Source organism: Heterocephalus glaber, unplaced genomic scaffold (genome assembly GCF_053883595.1).
Source record: "Heterocephalus glaber isolate CG9 unplaced genomic scaffold, H.glaber_assembly_v1.0 deba00000347, whole genome shotgun sequence".
In the NCBI taxonomy this organism is placed as follows: domain Eukaryota; kingdom Metazoa; phylum Chordata; class Mammalia; order Rodentia; family Bathyergidae; genus Heterocephalus; species Heterocephalus glaber.
This window is the reverse complement of record NW_028258143.1, coordinates 22852566-22873019: the sequence shown is the minus strand read 5'-3', so window position 1 is coordinate 22873019 and position 20454 is coordinate 22852566. Positions and strand designations below refer to the sequence as shown.

General features: G+C 39.2%; 1 protein-coding gene and 1 pseudogene across 12 annotated transcripts in view; both read left to right on the top strand.

Moving 5' to 3' along the window:
• The window catches only part of Clasp1 (cytoplasmic linker associated protein 1), a 260640-nt gene that overhangs the window by 26463 nt on the left and 213723 nt on the right, over positions 1-20454 (top strand). For all 11 annotated transcript variants that reach the window (XM_087198200.1, XM_087198215.1, XM_087198196.1 and 8 more), the window contains exon 2: positions 719-1198. In XM_087198200.1, coding sequence (XP_087054326.1) covers positions 1004-1198 — 195 coding nt within the window. In that variant the 5' untranslated portion in view covers positions 719-1003. The remainder of the gene's footprint in view (positions 1-718; positions 1199-20454) is intronic.
• The window catches only part of LOC147829881 (calponin-3 pseudogene), a 74305-nt pseudogene continuing 55055 nt past the window's right edge, over positions 1205-20454 (top strand). Inside the window, exon 1 of the transcript XR_015446252.1 lies at positions 1205-20454. This exon is cut by the window's right edge and continues 55055 nt beyond it. The product of XR_015446252.1 is annotated as a calponin-3 pseudogene (transcript).

Below are 20454 nucleotides of genomic sequence, written 5' to 3'. Positions count from 1 at the left end.
TTGATATTTTGCACATATCATATACTTTGCACTACCTAACCGTGAATTTGAGATCTGATTTTGTAACAAAACAGGAAGCCCAAATGGTGCAGTTGTCAGCCTTCAATATTGTGTCAGTAACTGATCAGAACATGAGTGAGCCCGTTCTTTTTCTCCTTTTGTCTTTCTCTTTTCTTTGATGGGAGAGGAGGTGGCAGTGGCTTCTACTCACTTGAAAGCTGGTAAGCAAGAAATGTGATGTAGGTGCCCTCTTTGATTACTGTGACCCAGGTGGCTGTTATGGTCAGTGATGTTTTTATGGACTCTGCCCTGGTTTAAGGAAATTTGTTTTTTTGGAAGACCCAGAGTAGGGCAATGAATGCGATGTGATTCAGATAGAGAGTGGTATTATGTGTTTGATGGGAAGTAAAATTAAAGTTACAAATAAATATGCTATTTAAAGCAGAATATTGCTTTCCTGATTGGTTCCATTGGCAAGCTAGGAAATTGTGAAAATATCAACCTAACAACTGTATAGCTCATTGGCTCTTTTCTTTGGGTTCCTGATAAAAGTAATAATTATGTTTTCCAATATGGATGCGAAGTGTTCATGGTTCACACTCCATGTGTGTTTATAAGTGGTCCTGCATCATGAATTGCTTTGTCATTGACTTAATGTTTTGTAACATTTGAGTGTTATGTTATCTGTGCTGATTTATTGTTTTCTCTTATTTTTCAGAATGGACTGCTGAATTATGAAGTATTTCAGACCCAGGAGTAGAACATCACTGTGCCACTCACTCCTTTATCTCCTGCTAGTTATTTAAATTGGACTTTTAATATCCTACCAGCTGCTCTTCAGACACACATGGTGCATTGTTACCATTCCTCAGATTGCATCTTTGAAACACAGGCTCTTAGTAACCTTCAGCAAACAAAGAGGCAGCCTCCCTGGAACAGCTACCAGGAGGGAGTCATCCTGACTGCCCTCTAGCTTTTGCTGGATCTGGATTTGAATTCTGCCATGGAGCCTCGCATGGAGTCTTGCCTGGCTCAGGTGTTGCAAAAGGATGTGGGAAAACGACTGCAGGTTGGCCAAGAACTTATAGACTATTTCTCAGACAAACAGAAGTCTGCTGACCTTGAGCATGACCAGACCATGTTAGATAAGCTTGTGGATGGACTCGCTACCTCTTGGGTGAACTCTAGCAATTATAAGGTAAGCTGTGCTTTAGGTACTTTTAAAAGGTGGCAGGGCTGCCTTGCTGGATCAAAATTGTCCCTTAAAAAAGGCCCTTTGTGAGCAATCAGCATGATTCCTTGGTTTCAAGATGATGTTTGCACAGATTGTGGTTTTTGGAGACTTAATTTGATTTTTTGATTTTTTTTTGTTGGAAATAAAAAAATCCTTATCCTTAAGCCCTTTGAGAGAAGGCCAAGTGAAGAGATAAGGAGAGGTTTTATGTTGGAAGTGTACAAAAACGTGCAGCCTTGAAGTTAAGTGTATACTGTGTCTTGCAGTGCATGGGTCATGAGATATTGGTGAGTGACCCTTCATTAAAAACAAGAATATTTGCTGATTTTTTTTTTCTCAGGGAGCAAATTGGCAGTAGGATATGAAGCTTTTAACCTTCAGGTCACTGTTATAAAGTCTGCTGGGTAACTGACTAGAAATAGTATAGGTTGTTAAGGATTATCCTGTGACCTGTGGGTAATTGTATAGAGGTTATCCTTCAGGTTTAAAGATTAAGTTTCTTCCTGTGCCCTTGATGGGGAGTGGAGGGGGTAGATTGGGGGTGGGAGTGGCAGGTCATGACCCAGATGAGCTTCGAAGATTGACCATTTACCATTTGTTATGGTTTTATCTAAAATGTCTCCTCAAAGGCTCATATGTTCAGAGGTTCGGTTCTTGAGAGATGATTGGATCATGGGGGTACTGAACTCATTGATGGATTAATTCACTGATGAGTTCATAGCTGAATGTATTGTTAGGAGGTGAGACTTGGTTGAACAAGGTAGGTCCCTGGGGGTGTGACCTGAAAGTGTGTATTCTTATCCGTGGTCCCTTCTTGTCTTCCTGGCTCTTCCCCCTTTCTCTCTCTCTGCTTCTGGCCTCCATGAGGTGAGCAGCTTTGCTTTGCCATGCCCTTCTGTCATGGTGTTTCTGCTTTGGAGCATTTTTTCACAAGACTGAAACCTCTGAAACTGTGAGCCACATAAACAAACCTCTTCTCTATAAAGTTGTGGGCATTAGGTATTTTATTTCAGTAACAGGAAAGCTGTCTAATATACCAAAGACTGAGCTTTATGAATGAAAGCCAGATGTAACTTGAAATGCTATGTCCGCTCTGTTAGCCCCCTTGCCCCAGCTCTTTTTCAGTTTGCCAGGAGGGTAGCCTCTGCAGATGAAGTTGAGATGGAAGGGAGAGGGGGGATTTTGCATGACTGCTGCTAGGTGCTATGAACATTGTGAAAGGGACTGACAGAAATTGAATCTTTTGTGCTTTTGAAGATTGAATTTAGTCTTCTGAGTTTGGTTTGGACTTTTTACTTTGTTTTGTTTGTTTTCTGTAGTTCAGGCTCATCTTGTTTCGAACTTACTGTGTAGCCCAGGCTGGTCTGGAACTCATGGTGATCCTCTTACCTCAGGCTCCTGAGTGCTGGGATACAGGTGTGTGGTACTACACCTGGCAGTTTTGGATTTAGAACCTGCCTCTTACAGAATTCCTTCATTGGGTTTAGCATAGGCTGTTTTCCATATACAAGAAACCTCAGCCTCATTTAAGAGAAAAGAGGCTTTATGGTCATGTTAAGGGTGTAACCTAGAGTCCTGATATTTCATTTGTAACTGGATATAAAATTTACCATATTTGTGTTTGAAAGCTGATTCAAATTCTATTTCATTTAGGTACTTATTCATTTTGCTGAAGAAGTACTTATGGGCTTGGCATTGGTGATGGTGGGGGAAATGTTAGATGTGAGAGGTTGTAGAGAGAGAGTCCATTCGTTACATTTTTAAGGGCTGTGAAGTCACTTTGTATATGTTTGAATCACAGTTCCACTCCTTTTTCTGTGTGTATGGTAAGATGCTTTTGGCTGAGAGTCACTGAAAACAGACTCAACTGACTTAATTATTGTAAGGAAATTTAATATCAGATAAATTTAATATCTCAGTAGTAGTTGAAGGAATGTTTAAAGAAAAAGAGTATCTACTTGTGTGTTTTACTTGGGAGGATCTGTCTTAGAAGCTCCCAGCAGACCTTTTGTGCATCACATTGGCCAGATAGCTTTGTGTGCCCACTCCAGCACCTTTGGAAAATGGAATGAGTGTCCATGATTGCTTTTTATTATGCTGCTCAACCTACTGGTCTCAAGAAGGGAGTCAGCTTCCCCCACATGGGTGTGTGACCAGGTGAAGGATAAGTATAGGGATGGAACTGAGGTAATATGAATGTTAATTAATAATCTGTACAATCTGCTTTACTGTGTTGAGCTTTTCTGACATCTCCAGGCCTCAGTTTCCTCATCTGTAATGTTGGGATAATTAGTTGAGTTATTATGAGCAACAAGTAAGAGAATGGGTTTAAAGTTATCACAAGTCTGTCATATACTAAGTACTCACATGTTAGTGGTTGTTGTCAGCACATGGTTCCTGTCTTCAAGGAGATCATAGCCAGTGCAGGTGGGGCTGATAAATGAGCAAACAGTTGCAGCAGCAGTAGTGTATACAATAACAGAAATACATGGCATTCTGTGGGAAGACCGAAGAAGAACAGAATAATACTTCTCAGAGGAATTCAGGGTTTTAAAGATTGGATACTTTTTGCAAAGTATCATTTGTAAGGTCATAAAGAAATAAAAGATTCAGACTTGACCTTTGAGAAATAATTCTTAAGGAAAGACTTTAATGCCAAGTCAAGTCAGGAAGGCATGGCTGCTACGCAACTTGCTTGTAACCACAGACAGTTCAGTTAGCCTATTGGTGCAGTGCAGAGTTAGATGAGATGATTACTTATGAGCCGTCAAGCTGTACTGTCTTGTATGACTTAACACAGATGGTTTTGTAGTCAAGGGCTATTTCTTGTGATTCTAATCTTACATGGTGCTGAGCAGGCCCCTGGTTTGTAAGTTCTTTTAGTATGGAGACAACTCCCTTGTTACAGCTGGACTCAGAGCCTGGTGCATGGTAGATACTCAACAAATACTGGTTACATGAGTGATCTCAGGAACTCAGCAAGTGTTACTGGTTGCTTTATCAAAACTGGAAACTTATTTTAGCCTCCTCCCCTTTTTCTTAATCATAGATTAAGATTTCTTACTCAGAGTCTAAGGTACATGTCAGGCTTTATTTGACACTTAAAATAGTAAGAACAGAGTGTATTAGCTTTACACTAGCAAAACTTTGGAGTTTGGCTTCTTTATTTTTTAATTGAGGAAAAAAGTGAAGTGATTTGGGCTTTATAAAACAATAGTATTCTTGTTATTCCTTAGAAGGGAAGGGGAATGAATGCCAGCCCATTGTCTTGTGTTCGACCAGAGCTTCAATGACCTTACATTTGAGTATTTCTTAATATGACAGACACATTTGTAAGTTATATTATTGTAATTTAATAGCTACCACCTATTGTTTGCTTGCTATGTGTTAGGCATTTCATCTGCCTTACCTCATTTAGACTGTGTAATACCCCTGTAGGGCAGATGGTGCTATCCTGATTTTATACAAGAGGTAACTAAGGCCCAGAAATATGAGGTAATTTTTGCTAGTGATTACAGAACTGGGATTTCAATGTAGATCTCTCTGATTTCCTAGCCTGTAGTTGCTTCTAAGATCAGGGGTCAGCAGATTTTTTCTTAAAAAGCAAGATAGGTAAATAGTTTAGGCTCGTGAACCATATGACTTTCTTGCAAATAATAAGCTAACTTGGTTCATTGTATCACAGAAGCAGCCCCACATAATACATAAGTGAACAGGTGTGGCTACGTTCCTATAAAACTTGATTTGCAGAAACTTGTCTTGGGCCCTGGACTAGAACATCAAGCACTTTCTCTGTGTCACTTAGCTAAAGACTTTTTCTTCACTGGTGGGAACCATTAGTGCTTCATCTGGAGGAAGAGGAATAAGGATTATAATTTGCATATAATTTGGAAATGGGGGCAATTAATTTAGATTAGAAGATAGCTTGTTTTAATATTTTTCAAGAAAGTGTGCCTTTTTTTAGTTCCCTCATTCAGACTCATTGTGATCATTTTGAATTCAATTAGCCTGTTACTGATTATCTACATGATCTGGCCTTGGACTTTCTTGCCTGGTACAAGCATTTAGTTATTTAAATATTCATGCATCCAGAACACCGCCAGGGCCACACCATTGATTGTTACAACTTGGAAGGACTGCAGTGCCTTCCTCATTGCAACACCTAAAGTTAAAAAGTACTTAACCATATGTCAGATGCTGCCCAGGAGCTGGGCATACGGAGTATATGGTCCCTGGGCTGACATCATATGACCAGTGCCCAGGCTGTCTGGATCTGTCCAATCTGCTATGTGTCAACTTCATCCTTGTGAACTTTTATCTTAAGGTCTATGCTATGTTCCTTGTATTTGAAATTTGAAATCTGTGGGTTCTCTGTCAACCTGTGGAGTTTCCTCTACTTTAAAGCATTTTGTGGCCTGACTGGAGGGGCAGTTAGAGCATGAGAGGACAGTGCACGGTTACACAATGTATGATAGGAAATAATTCAATATAAATTGTTCCATGGGAATGTATATAAGTGCCATAGTGTGAAGATGAAACAGTTAGGGTGTGCTTAGCTGGAGAGCCTTTGATGGGAAGGTGGATTAAATAGAGCATGAGGAGTCAAAAGGAGTAAGTTGCAGTAAGTCATGAGCAGCCTCTCTTCCCTTCTGCTTCTCCTTCTCTGGCAAAAGTGGCTCAGTAGACTGCAAAAGGGTTAGTCTCTTCTAAGCTGTTTTTCAGAGCACGATGTTGCCCCTGGATCAAGTACATTTATGGTAGGAGGGGCATGTAATAACAGATAAGGGAGAGACCTCTCATTTCCCTTGCCTGTCTCCCTATCTTGGGTTTCATTAAAGTTTTTATCCACCCATCCCCCTGTGTCATTGAGAGGAGAGCCAGGGAAGATTATTGGATTCAGATTAAGTGACATAGGTTTCCTTTTCTGTCCGTCTTCTGGATGCCGTCACCAAGTGACACCTCCTTTCAGATACTGTCCACTCTTCCCAGAGTTGTCTTGTTGGCTGCTGGAGGTGCATTTCTCTGGTGTAATTTAAAAAGACAGGTGCCTCTGTTGTAAATAGAAAATACACAGTGAGCAGCACTAAACAAAAGCAAAAATACCTTAGGGCTAGTTATTTCAAGAAAATTCATGTGGATGGTCAGGTAAAAATGGTGTCCTTGGTATAAGTAATTAATAGTGTTTCTTCCTATATGTTTTTATTCAGATGCAAGAGCAACAAATTGTATTGGAAATAATTTAGATTTAAGTCTGAACCATCAAGATTTCCATCCTGTCTCTGCCACTTAGACTTTTGAGTGTGTGGGGACCTTTCTCACTCTGAACATATTTCCTCACTTGTGAAATGAGTCTGATGATATCTTGTGCATAGCTATCTGGAGGATTCAGTGAGCCTGTACATATGGTGTGCCAGCATAGTGCTGTGTATGTAGCATGTGGTCAGTAAAAGGACGCTGATTAAGATATTACATAGTTATTGGGTCAAATGATAGTGAGATTTGTAGCAAGTTAACTTTTGTGTGGGACTAAGGTTGCAAGTCTTCTTGTAACTATGCCTGTGCCCTAGGATAGAGGCCTCACATCTTTTGTAATAAGATGTTAATCCTTAAGTTGTACAGTCTTGATACTAAAGTTCCTCAGCTGAGCAGCAGCTGGCTGAGAATTCTGTGAAGGATGAATTTAAAATTATAAATGAACCCATTAATTGAGAATCTCTGTTTTAGGAGAATTTCATATTTTTCTTTTTTTTTAAAACACAAATTTATACATTGCCTTGTTTTAGAAAACTAAAACTTAAATAGGGATGCAGATAATAGAAGAAATCATAAATTGAATGTCAAAGCAAATGAAAAGAAACAGCTGAGGTGAGAACATGGGGCCATCAATGAGGGTGATGAATACATGATGGCTTGTGTTTACTAATAACTGACATTTATTAAGTGCTCATTGTGTTCCAGACACTTAAGTGCATTGCAGGCATTGCCTCATTTAATCATGGTGTAGGTGCTATATGGTAAGCCCTGTGATTATTCTCATTCTCAGTTGGAGAAACTGCCCGAGAGAAACAAGGAAACTTGTCTCAGGTTATATGACTAGAAAGTGTCAGAGGCAGGATTTTAATTTGGAGCCCACCTCTGAACAGTGTGCAGGACTTTATAATTTTGCAGTAGTATTGCTAGCACCATTTGTTAGAGCATAAAGAAAAGGGTGTAAGGATATACTCCATAGTTAATGATTTGAAAGACCACATCCCGAGTAGGAAGAGAGAAGCATCTCATTTTGTACTTTAATAAATAAAACATACAGTAGTTAAGATCAGTGTATTTGAAATAATTTTTGCTCCTAGTAGACTCATAACTATGTGTACTTTTAAAACCTTTTATTTTGGAAAATATTCAGACTACTGGAACATTTCAAAAAACAGTGCAAAGAATTTTCATGTATGTTTCCCCCGACCCCATTGTTCTCTTCAGTGTTTATCATTCTGTCTATACACATATTAGTGCTGTTTCAACTGTTCGTGAGTTATAGACACAATGCTCCATTGCTCCTACATATTTGTGTGTTTTCTAAAAACAAAGATATTTATTTATGTAATCTTATTATATAGTTATATCTTAATCTTCTTTTTTTCCCCATTCCCCTCTCCTCCCTTCAACCCTTCTTCCCCTCCCCATTTATAAAAGCTTTGTTTCCATTTTTTTCTCTTCCATTCTTTTTTTAAAAATCTCTTTTCCTTTCCTTTTCTTCCCCTACCCTTTGCTTGCTCCCCTTTCCATTTGAACATGTTCTTCTTATTTAAACCATAGTAGGATCAATAGACTCCTAATACCTATTGATAAACTTTATTCACGTTTTACCTGTTATTGTACTAATGTCCTTTATAGCAGAAGAAAAAAATTTTTTCCTTGTTTACAGTCCCATCCAGGAGCATATACTGCCTTAGATTTCATATCTGTGTAGTTTTCCTGGCCCTGGAACATTTTGTCAATTGTTTTTCCTTGTCTATCTGAACATTTTTAGAGAGTACAGTTCTTTTCTTTTGTGTGGGCCTTGAGCTTTTTTGATGGTCCTCCTGGTTGGGTGAAGCTTGCCCAATTTGGACAAGAATGCTGCAGAAGTGATTATATCCTTCTCGGTGCCTCATATAGGGAGTTGCACAGTATCTCCCTGTTCTATCTGGTGAAAGAGGTATTTGCAAGGTTTCCTCAAAAAGTTTTTTTTAAAAAATAATTAATAGGTATCTTGTGGGGGATATTTTGAGACTATGTATGTTAAATATTTTGTTTCTTGTCAATCTTTCACCTACCAGTGTAAACATCCATTCAAAATTCTTGCCTCAAGCAGTTATTACTATGCTGGTTACCAAAGGGTGATTTTTTTTGTGAGGGTGTCTCAACTCTATTTAATGTTTACCTAGTGATTTTCATCTTCAGAAGTTTTTTGTATCTTATTTGACTCCAGTTTGGGAGCTTGTGCTTTATACACATTTATGTGTGTGACACCAGGACCTGGATGCTGCTGACATCCAGAGGGAGAAGTGAGGGTATTTCTTTATCTTATGGTCTGAGTACATCTCCCAAAGCTTCATGTGCCAGAAGCTTGGTCGCCAGTGTGGGGATATTGAGAGGTAGTGGGACTGTAAGGTGTGAGAAGTTAATTATATTGTGGGAGCTGTACTGGTGGAAAGTATTAATGCTGCAAATAGGTTAGGTCCCTTGAAAATGACTTGTTATAAGGGATTCTGACACCTTCCCGGAATCCCTCTTGTGTGTGTATTGCTTACCAGTCTTGCATACACTCCTACCATTGTGATGCAAAGGGTGATTTTTACAATGCTATAATGCTGTAATTATAATGCTATAATTCCTTCATTTTTTAAAAGTTGGCTCCATTTATTTTAAAATGTATGTTCTATGTCTATTTGTATAAGAACAGGTTTTTTGTTTTTTTCAGCGACAGGGATCAAACCCAGAGTCTTACCCATGCTAGGCAAGTGTTCTACCACTGAGCTATACCCTCATCCCCCAAAATATATATTTTTATGGTTGTACCCCAAAAAACTACTGCAAAGGAAGAAAAAAAGTTTCAAATTAATCTTATTTGGGTGCATTTATATTTATTAATTACTGAAGGCAACCTAATACTTTGTTGGACATAAAGTAATGTGATGAAGTTTGGTTTGGTTTCCTAGCAGCCAAAGTAGAAATGAAGTGATAGTCAGCTATTAGTTTCCATAACTCTTACGAAGGGACTATAAAAAGGCATATAATAGCAGAGTGTCTTCTGGATTTAGCAGGATGTTAAAGGCCACTTTATGAGAAGAGGAAAAACAAAGTATACAAAATGGATGCCACAGAAGAGAGTACTGAGGGCATCCAGCTGCAGACAGAGCTCACCAGCTTGAGCTTTGGGCGGAGGGGCATTGTCAGTATTCGTTGAAGAGAAAACAAAAGCCGGCAGGCCTCATCAGGTTACCTCTTTAACAGGTTAGGTAGATGGATAGTGTGTGACAAGGCCACTATGGTAAAGAGCTCAAAGAAATTGGGTAAACATGGCTGAGAGTAGAGATGGGAGGTCAGCCTGGAAGAGTTTGCTAAGCTATAGCTGCTTTTCACATGGGACTTTGGCAGAGAAGGGGTGCTAAAGCTGGATGTCCCCTGGGGACCAACAGAGGAGGTTATAGATGGGGAGGAAGTTCTTTGTATGAATTTTGGCTGTTATCATTTCTCTTGATGTTTTATTTCTTAAAAAGGAATAAAATAACTTTATTTTTGTTAATCCTGTTTCCCCTTAAATGACTGAGAATAGGTTCTCTTCAGGGTATGTTCAATATAGCAGAGAAGAAGATGTCTGTAGTCAGGAAAAAGAAGTGCTAATACCTGGACCAGGTCCTCTTTGGATTAGGGAAGTTGGGTTTCTCATTTGTTTTTATTTAGTCCTATTATCTTAGTCCCTCCCTACACAAAATGAGGGTAATATTTATCTTTCAGGAGAGCTGCAAGGGGAAAAAAGCATCAAACTTCACTTCTTTGGAACATCCTTTTCCTTTTTCCACATGCTTTCATGCTTATTCTAATCTCAGCGTCAGCTCATCTTAATGGGCTAAATTGGCAGGTAGTAAATAATGCTAGATATGGTTTTATTAGGCAATGATGGGTAGGTGTATGATTTTATTTGAGTCTGATGACTCTAGCCTAACTTACAGAATGTTTTTCAAAAAACAACTTTGTATTGGAAATACCTGTTAGCAACCTTTCTGATTATGGGGGGGTAAGTTAGGGAGACTTTGTTTTGGACATAAATGCAGTTAAAACTAGTTTGAGCTGAAAAGGGGTGCTACTGAGACAATTCCTGGCCAGGAGGAGGTTGAAGTCACTGTGCAGTCAACACCGGAGACTTGGCTGGGGGAAGACCAAGCTTCTGTCTGCCTTTGTTTTGGGCTACAGGTTTCATTTCAGTGTTGCGCTCAAGTAGCTCTATCCCAGAGGAAAGAGTCTCTTCCTTCCCAGCACAGATCCCTCAAATCCCCCCAACAAACTCCCAAACTTTTGACCTATTCTTTGTGGCCAGTGAGGAATGGCTGTACAAGAAAATGGTGGCTGCTACTCATGTCAAGTGTGTTATATTTTTGTTGCTGTGACAGAATATCTGAGAATAACAATTTAAGGGAGGAAAGGTTTATTTTGACACACAATTTCAGAGTTTCAGTCCATGGTCAGCTGGCTGCATTGTTTTTAGGCCTGTGGTAAGATGGAAATATCATGGTAGAAGACAGTGGTGAAGGAAAGCAGATCACCTCGTAGCATCCAGGACAACAGCGGGGAGAGAACACACACACACAGAGACAGAGACAGAGACAAAGACATACAGAGAGAGAGAGAGAGAGAGAGAAGAAAGAGGGGACCTGGGGACAATATATATCCTTCAAAGTCATGGCCCTAATGACCTGTTTCATTCCTTTGGGCTTCACCTTCTAAGAAGCTCTTTGAATTATGAACTCATTAATGGATGAATTCACTGATGAAGTTAGTGCTGTAATGATCTAATCACTTCCCAGAGCCCCACCTATTGAACACTGCTGCACTGGGGACCAAGTCCCCAATACATGAGGCTTAAGGGATATCTCATAGTCAAATCATAACATCAGGTGATGGGGTAAGGAGCATAAATTCCCTTAAAAGAGAGGGAGTTTGAGGGGTGGGGAAGTGGGCCACGTGTGAACAGTGGAGAGTCATGAATTTCATTGAAGCTGTAAACTTCAGATTGTTTGTGAGGCTGCAAAGGTATAGTGAGAACGCCTAGACAGGCTTTTTATTCTTCAGTCTTACTACAATTTCCAGAGTTCATTAGCACTGAGAATCTTCCAGGTTAAGTAATATTCTGTAGGGCCCATGGCATTTTCCTGGTAGTCTGTAGAATGTCAAAGCCATCAGGTCCTTGTTCAGCCTCTTATTGATAGGTGTATCTGTGCTCTGTAATCTCATTGTAGTTGATAGTGAATTTAAATTTTCAGTGCAAAGAATAAAAAAAAGTTCAGCAGATGTTTGGAAGAACAACAACAATCTTATCACAGTGACTGGGCACGGGCTGCTGTCCACAAATGCTTAAGAAAAATACCCTTTGAGGTGTAAGGATTTTAGCTGGACAGGCATTCTACTCTAATAACTAGAATAATTTCCAAAATTAGAACCAAGTTTAGGAAGAAAATATGCATTTATTTTTCTCTTAAGAGCAAAAGGTTCTCTTGGAAGGGAGAAAAATGAATGTAAGTACTATGTATTTAATAGCACTGGAAATGTTTTGCTGTACAGTCACCTTTGTGAGCTGCTTGGCCGCCTGTGAATAGCATCTAAATTGGAAATTCAAGGTCAGCTGTATAAGAGAGCCATTACTAAAGTAATATACAGGTAAATAAAATGAATCTTCCCTCCACTCGTTTTTGGTATTAGAGGTCAGGAAAGGGTTCAGATTGCATGTGTAAGATGGGAGAGAATGCTTTTTGACAGATTGAGGGCATGGCTTTTAATTTCTAAGTGGTTTGAAGAACCATGGCTCATTGTTTGTTCATTCCAAAGTCTTAATGATATAGATTTTTTTTTTCAGACAATACTGTGGCTTTTGGCAGTGTCTGTAACTTTAATGGGCACTGGCTGGGCACAAATGGCTTGAAAATAACCAAGTTCTTTGGGACTAAATTGTGTGGCCTCTATGCGTGCTTATGTATCCATGAAAGAATCTGAATGATAATTTAAAAATCACTTGAAATAACAAATAATGGTTTTCAAATTGGGGAAAATCCCACATATCAGGATAGGAGAATATAAAATACTATGTGTAAATATTTTCTGACATTTATCTAGATGATAGTGAACTTTGCAGCAAGTATAGTTTATAAAGTGTTTTCATTGATATGTGGAAATGCTAATGGAATAGTGCAAATAAATAAAACAGGTGCAAAATATATAGGGAACAAGATGTTAACTATGTAAAAATGTATAGAAAAAATGGTCTGGGAGGAAATATATGGAAATGTTAAAGATATTAATTTATATAATGAAATTATAACTGGTAGGTTTTCTTGTGTTTTCTAAGTTTTTGCAGTGTTCGTAAACAAATTTAAAATTTTTTTCTACTTAGATTGCTTTCAAGAAGACATTTGTCAGAATTATGATAGCAAAGATAAATTATCTGTGTTGCCTGCTTCATGAGAAAATAAATGGAAGTTGGATTTGTTGCAAAAAGCAGTGCCTTTACAGGTGAATAATTGCATTTCTAAAATTAATGAGGATCACTAGTAGCATAATTTTTTTCTTGGATTCACGGTCACAGTATTTATATTATGAGTGATACCAAGAAATAGTACAGTTAGGATCAAGGATCCACTAATTGTAGTCAGCTTTTTCAGCCTCACCTTTTTGGGGCAAATTTTCATCTGGTTGTTCTAAAAAGATTAAAATATGTATCTGTAGAAAATTTCTTACACTTTTATTTTTTTTTTGGTACTGGGTAACGAACTCAGGACCTTATGCTTGTGAGACAGGCGCAGCACCACTGAGCTAAATCCCCAGCCCTACGGCATTTAATACATGAACTGTTTTGCTAAGTTTTGCCAGCTCCACGAGCAAACACTGCTATGAATTTAGCTTATTTTAATGACTTCATTTACTACCTTTTGCATTTAACTGTTTTTGATGGTAATTGCTGTAGATTTTTGTTTGTTTTTGCTTCAGAATTTTGGGATAGAAGATTATAAAATATGCCGTGGCTGAATGTTCAGAGTTGATTAACAACACAGTCACAGTAAGCGAAATCCGGCTGCTTGTTTTGATTTTTTTTTTTTTTGGTACCGGGGATCGAACTTGGGTCCTTCCACTTGCAAGGCAGGCGGTGGAACCACTGAGCTAAATCCCTGGCTCTTGGTTTGATTTTTTTGCTTTATAGTAGAAGGAGTAATTGAAGAATAAAATGCTTGTTTATCTTTCTCAATGCATAATGGTATGTGTGAAATTGAAGGATGTTTTTTGCATATTATAGACCTCACAGAATGGAGATCCTTTGACTTTTGAGTGTATGACATTTGAGTGTATATATTGCATCTTCCTATTCCCTTCAATAACAAAATAGCCTTGGTAAGAATTATATTATATCATTAGTTTCCAGGGATGGGGATTGGAGGAAATGGGGAATGGGTGCTAATGGGTAACACATTTCTTTCTCAGGGGATGAAGATAGTCTGGAATTAGGTAGTGGTGATGGCTGCACAGCCTGTGCCTGTAATGTAAATTACTGAACTGTATGCTTTAAAAAGATGAACTTTATGACTTGTAAAGGTTATCCTAATTTTTAAAAAAGGACTTTGAAGACAATAAAGATTCTGTATATGAAAGAATCCCATGCATATGAGAAAGCAGGTCCCGCCAACCCCTTCACTTCTCTTAATAGTAAATTACAAAAAAGTCTAGCCCTGGGAGAATGCTTAATTTTCATAGGTATTTCATAAAGTAAGTGTAATAGGGTTTTCCAGAGAAACAGAACCAATAGAATATACGTAATTTTAAGAGGAGAGCTGAGCATGGTGGTGCACCCTGTAATACCAGCACTGAGGAGGCTGAGGCAGGAGAATCGCTGTGAGTTTGAAGCCACCCTGGGCTACATAGTGAGTTCAAGGCCAGCCAGGACTATGTAGTGAGACCTTGTCTCAAAAAAAAGTTTGAGGAGGGGCCGGGGATTTAGCTCAGTGGTGCCGCCACCTGCCTCGAAAGTATAAGGTCCTGAGTTCGATCCCAGGTACCAAGAAAAAAAATTTTTTTTAAAGAGGAGATTGATTAGATGGACCCACACGATCAGAGGCTGGATCTCTACAATGGTTGCCAGCAGGCTCAAGAGCCAGGAAAACTGGCAGCTGTTCTGTCTAAGAAGCTGGAAGCCTCGGAACAAGAGGGATCAATGATATACCCCTTTTGAGACTGAAGGCTAAAGAGTTGCTAGTGCAAAACTGTGTTCAAAGGCTGAAGAATCTGAAGTCTGGCATTTATGAGTGATGGCCTCAGCAGAAAACCCTCACCCACTCAAGAAGGATTGGGTATGCACCTGCTCCTGTGAGCTGCCCATTTCTGCTTTTTCCTTTCATCCAGTCTACTGTTGGATGGTGTGGTCCATGTTCAGTTTGGGTTTTCCCCCCTTACCTGGCTGAATCACATGTCAGTCATCTCTGGAAACCCAGACAAACTCTGAAGTGTTCTTTAGCGATTTTCTAGGCATAGCTCAGTCACATTGACATTGAAGATTAATAACTATCACAGTAAAAAAAGCCATGTGATTAAGTGATATGAGTCTTACATCTAAATATTGTTATGAAGTGACAATCTAAGGACGTGGTTAATACTGTGTTCTCAAAGGTCTGTTTTAATAGGTGTTATTGAGAGTGCATTAATAAAGACTGTATGTTTCTTAAACTTTGGAACGACACATATTAGATATCAACTGAAAGAAAGATGAAAGGGGAAGTACATGAGTACTGAATTCATAGTAAAGTTTTTGTAGTTTTTAACAGGCAATTACTTTTTATGATTTTGAAACAAAAAGTGAAAAGAACACTAATATTCTTTGAACATCGTTATGTGCTATATCTTGTAAAAAGTGCTTTTTATCATAAGAACTATTATTTTTAACCTCATTTTAAATTTGAGGAAACTTAAACCTTAATCTTCTCTTGCCCCTGAAGAATTGTATGAGTGAGTGGCTTTGTAAGAAGTTCCCGAAGAACAGGACGGGAAATAACTTGTCAGTACAATACTGCCCAGAGATGCCCAGGCCTTGAGGAACAGCCTCTCAGCATTTCTGTGGATATAATGTGTTGGAATCACAATGAGCTATACATGCTATTCTATAGCCTGTTGTTTGTTGCTTTATTTTACTCTCTAAAAATGGTAGCAGGTTACATTTTCTTGTTAAAATATGGTCATTTCTCTGGCTTCATGGTATTACAGTACTTTATGTACTATGGTTTACCTCATTTGTCGGCCATTGATAGAGATTTAGGTCATTTGCAAATATTTGCCAGTTCAACTACATTTTAATGATTTTAATGATTGTCTCATGTAGTATAGTTTTTCAAATGTGCATAAGAGTAAAGAAAATAGATCAATGTTTTCCCGTATACTCATCATCCAGCAGTTAATTCTTTCATCTGTCGGTCCTCAGTATTTTAAAGCAAATTTCACATATACTGTCATTTTACTTGCTAACATTTCAATATCTATCTATAATAAGAACTTTAAAAACAAAAAAGCCACAATATCATTATCACACCTAACAAAATTACTACTACTTTCTTTATGTCATCTGTTAACTAGTCTGTGCTCAGTTGTCCTCAGTTATCTCAAAAAGTTTTCTAAGTCATTCCCTTTAGTTCTATTATTTTAGCTGTGATTGTTTTCTAAGGAAGAACTTTGCATGATCCATCTATTTGGTGAATCTGAACTACATTGAGTGTAAGAAAGGCAATTCTGTAGCAAGGAGTTAGAGGCTGGACTTGTAGATGGCCAGTGGGGTAATTAAAAGTGGGATAAAGGTTGGCATTTCTGCTTTCATTTTATGTGTCTCCCTTATTATCTCAAAATGTTGGATCCCTCCTAAACTTTAATGTAGGCATATTAATAATTTAAGAAGTGTCTATTATAAAGTATATCAGCCTTAAATTTATCTAGCTTACCTATCCTTCTTTAGACTGAGGTCACCAAGATAAGAGTAACTAAGGTAATTTTCAGGACCTGCAGGGACATTTGATTGCTGGCCTTTATAATGGCCCATTCCAGACACCCTGGAGTGATGCCCAGAAGTGTCCAGCCATTGTCCTAAACCTGTAATCACCATGGGTTACAGGAAAAGCAGAGCCTCACAGACCACCCCATAATGAAGTCACCCCCTAAATGGGAGCAGTTACCCCATGATGTGTATGTAGGCTACCCCCCACAGCAGAAGTCAATAGTCTCATGACAGGGACTGAACTGCCCCCTCAGGCGACGATGGCTCTCAGCACCTCACAGAACCAGTCCTGCGATACTAATCAACCATACCATGACCTGACCAGAATGCAGGACACTGCCAACTATGCAAACCACCTACCATGTGCAAACTTTCAACCCTTGTCTTTGTTTTCCTTTCTAGAAAACCCCAAAGTTTCTATCAGCCCCTCAAAGACAAATCTTGAAGCCCTTTATCTGTCCTTCCCAGCATGGCCATGCTGATTAAAGCTCCTTTCCTGCCCTTTATCACTCCTCATCTCCCTGATTAATGTCCTGAGGTTTGTGGCAGAGTTTCTTCTCTTGGCACCAGGGCTGGGAATTGTGCTAAAAAACTCCAGTAACAGTTGACTACATTATCCTTTCCTTATATTTTTTACCTGATTTGGTGCTTTACCCCTCTTCAAAGATGACCAGAGAGTATTTATATAACTCTTGAATTTAAACATGATGTGTTTATCCTATTCTGTTTGAGCATCTTCTTGGTATCTCAGATTTGGCCAGTAGGAACTCTTTCAGGTCAAGTCAAAAGCCCACAGAGCCAATTTGAAAGGATCATTTCCTAGTAAAAGAAATTGGGGTCCCTTGGAGAACTGGCCAATTGCATAACTAACCAGGAAGTATCGAAGCTAAGCCTGTGACTTCTTGTCAGACTTGAAGGCAAAGAAGCACTTTTGTCGGATGCCACAGAATGTTGTAAGTGCTCACTATTAAGAATATGCACTTCAGGGGGAAGGGGAAGAAGTGAGGGAAAGGAACAGTGTGTTGCTTTTGAAATTCCATAACCCACATCTGTCTCTGCCTGGGATTCCTGCATTTCTGTTATCCTCCGCGTGTCCCAGCAGAAAACAAGTTAAATGGCTCCAACTGAGATATGCTTTCAGGGACTTTAGAAAGACCTTATTTTATCTAAACAACTGTAATAGTTTCCCTAGTGATTTTTCGAGAATTGTTAGTGTCTTTCTGAGAGTTAACTTTTTGGCGTACTTTGGAGTCTAATCTATGAGTTTCTTTCCTGTACTCTTTAGTAAATACAAATAAAAGTAATGGTGGGAATTTGACTATGCCTATGATATAGGGGAAATAAATGTAACCCTCAACCTGCCAGATGTCAGATACGCTGAGTTCGTGTTCCCCCAAATTAAAGAATGAATTCTAAGGAACAATGGAGGTTAAGAGTAGGAAAACTTTATTGAGAGAGAGGAGGCAGGAAGGGAAAGGGGGAGAGGGAGGAAAGGGGGGGGGGAGAGAGAGAGAGAGAGAGAGAGAGAATGAATATCAATCCTAAGAGAAAGGAGGGGACCTGAAAGTGGGTTGCCACAGACTCCACTTCACAGAGGATGTTTTATAGAGCAAAATCACATGGTAGGTACAATGTGGGTCAAAGCTATGATCAACCAATAAGATTACAAGTATAGCCACTTAGGTAATATTGATCTAATGGGGAATCAGATCACGTAGCAAGTGTACATGGAAAGAACAAAGACCTTCTTTAGGAAGGGATGGATCGGGGGTCTTGGTCACCCACCAGGGTGACTGATGCCTATGTAGACTTTATTGTACCAGGTGATAAACTTATCTTATCCCCTGGGGAGGTATGTAGGCCTGATCATTCTGTGTTTATCTTGAGGCCCATCCTTCACCAGATGCACCTCCAGCCATAGTTTTAATGTGTTTTCTTTCTTTCTTTCTTTCTTTCCTTCTTTCTTTCTTTCTTTCTTTCTTTCTTTCTTTCTTTCTTTCTTTTTCTTTCTTTCTTTTGAGATGGGGTCTTGCTATGTAGCTCAGGCTGCTCTTGAACTCACTATGTATCCCAGGCTGGCCTCAAACTCAGGGAGATCCTCCTGCTTCAGCCTCCTGAGTTCTGGGATCATAGGTGTACAACCCCACACCTGGCTTGTAATGTATTTTCATCCTCTGCATGGACTCCCTAGTCCTATCTGATTGCCTATAATATTTCTGCCTAACTTAGCTGTCTATAATATTCCTCCCTCTGAAGAGGTACCCTTGACTGCCATGAGGAGGCAAGGGATGATGACAAATCTGGCTACTTCTGGCTGAAGGGGGTCATAGTTGTGATCGGCAGTCAGAGAGAGTCTGTCTAAAGACCCTTGATAGATAGATGCCAGGTGTTCTTGTCTTGGGTAGGCTTATAGCTTTAAGACTGCAGAAAATAAGGCCAAAGGAACAGTTAAGTATGCATAGACCAAATAATAAGATCAACAACACTTACACTAATACAACCAACAAATGTTTCCACCAAGAAGAGCCTGTAATAGCCTCCCACAAAGAGGATAAGGAGAAGGACCAGGAAATTTCAGAATCTGACATGGCACTAACATGTCATTTAATATCTTGAACAGTCATTGAAATATCAGCAGAAGGATCAGGAATGTACACACAACATTCAGCTTTTACAGTTATACAAGCACCCCCTTGTGCTGCTGTTAGAATGTCTAATGCCATCCAATTTTGGAGGACAGCTCGCCTCATTAATTTCACTTCTTCATTTAGGAGAAAGACACTAGTCAAGGTATCATTTAAGGCCTGTTGAATATAGGTAGCCAAGACTTCGATGTGTTGCATAACATCCTCTAATCCTAGGGAATGGACAAAGATAGAAGCCAAATGATCATACCAGTGAAACACACTTCTAGACCATCAATGTCATAGTCAGGGTAAATTTGCAGGTTTGTCACTATTTTTGACACTCCTACCTTGTAACCATGCAAATCCCAGTGTGCATCTCCTTATCCATCTAGAGGGTAGCTAGCCAGGGCCACAAGTTGGTTGTACAGGACCAGTGGGGGCTTCCCATCTAATTCCAGGGTGATTAAACTAGTCTCTTGCAAACCAGTCTTTGACCTCTAAAGTTATAGTGTGTATGCACTGCTGGGGATGGGGTGTCTATCCCAAGTATTTAGTGGAGTTAGGCCAATGAGAATAAGAATGATTTCTTTGTTCCCAACATAAGGGAGCCTTTCTACTAAGTTGTCTTATAGTTGGAATTAACCACATATAATCATCCCATATCTGAAAGTAGCCATCTTTATATCTATGGTGGTTGGCTCTCATGATAGGACCCTTTCTCTCACTTAATAGGGGTTCTATAGAGTCTGTAGAGAGACTTCAGTGGCATTCTTAGAAAAAAATTTGATTATGTTCAGGATCATTAAGGGTGTGGTTTATATGCCATTGAGTTACCTTGTAACAGTGGGCTAAACTATGAACTGCTGAACTTTGTCATGTCTCTGTAGTCATGTAGCTTATTCCAGTCATCTCCTTGAAGTAGCAATACCCACCAAGGAAGTTCTGATGTACTTGACAAGGGAGCAGGCCACATATCCAGGAGGGTGTTTGTTGTAATGACTCTGCATATTCCTGTGCCCACACTAGAAAGGAATTGCACTCTCCTTTAAGTGGTAACATGAATTTTAAGTCTTCCATGGATTCACAGAAGTATACAGATCGTTGCTCACACTCACTATCTTGTTCCCAGGGCTTGAGTTGGATATGGTGTATCCAAGTCAGGCCTGCTACCTTGACAGCTGATTGAGTTGACAGGATCATGATGTATGGTCCTTCCCAAGTTGGTTCCAGGGAAAGAGATGATGAGGGAAGAGATTTTAACAGTTCTAAATCTCTGGAGTGAAATATGAGATTTCCTTTTTCTTTAGGCTGAGCTTCCGTTA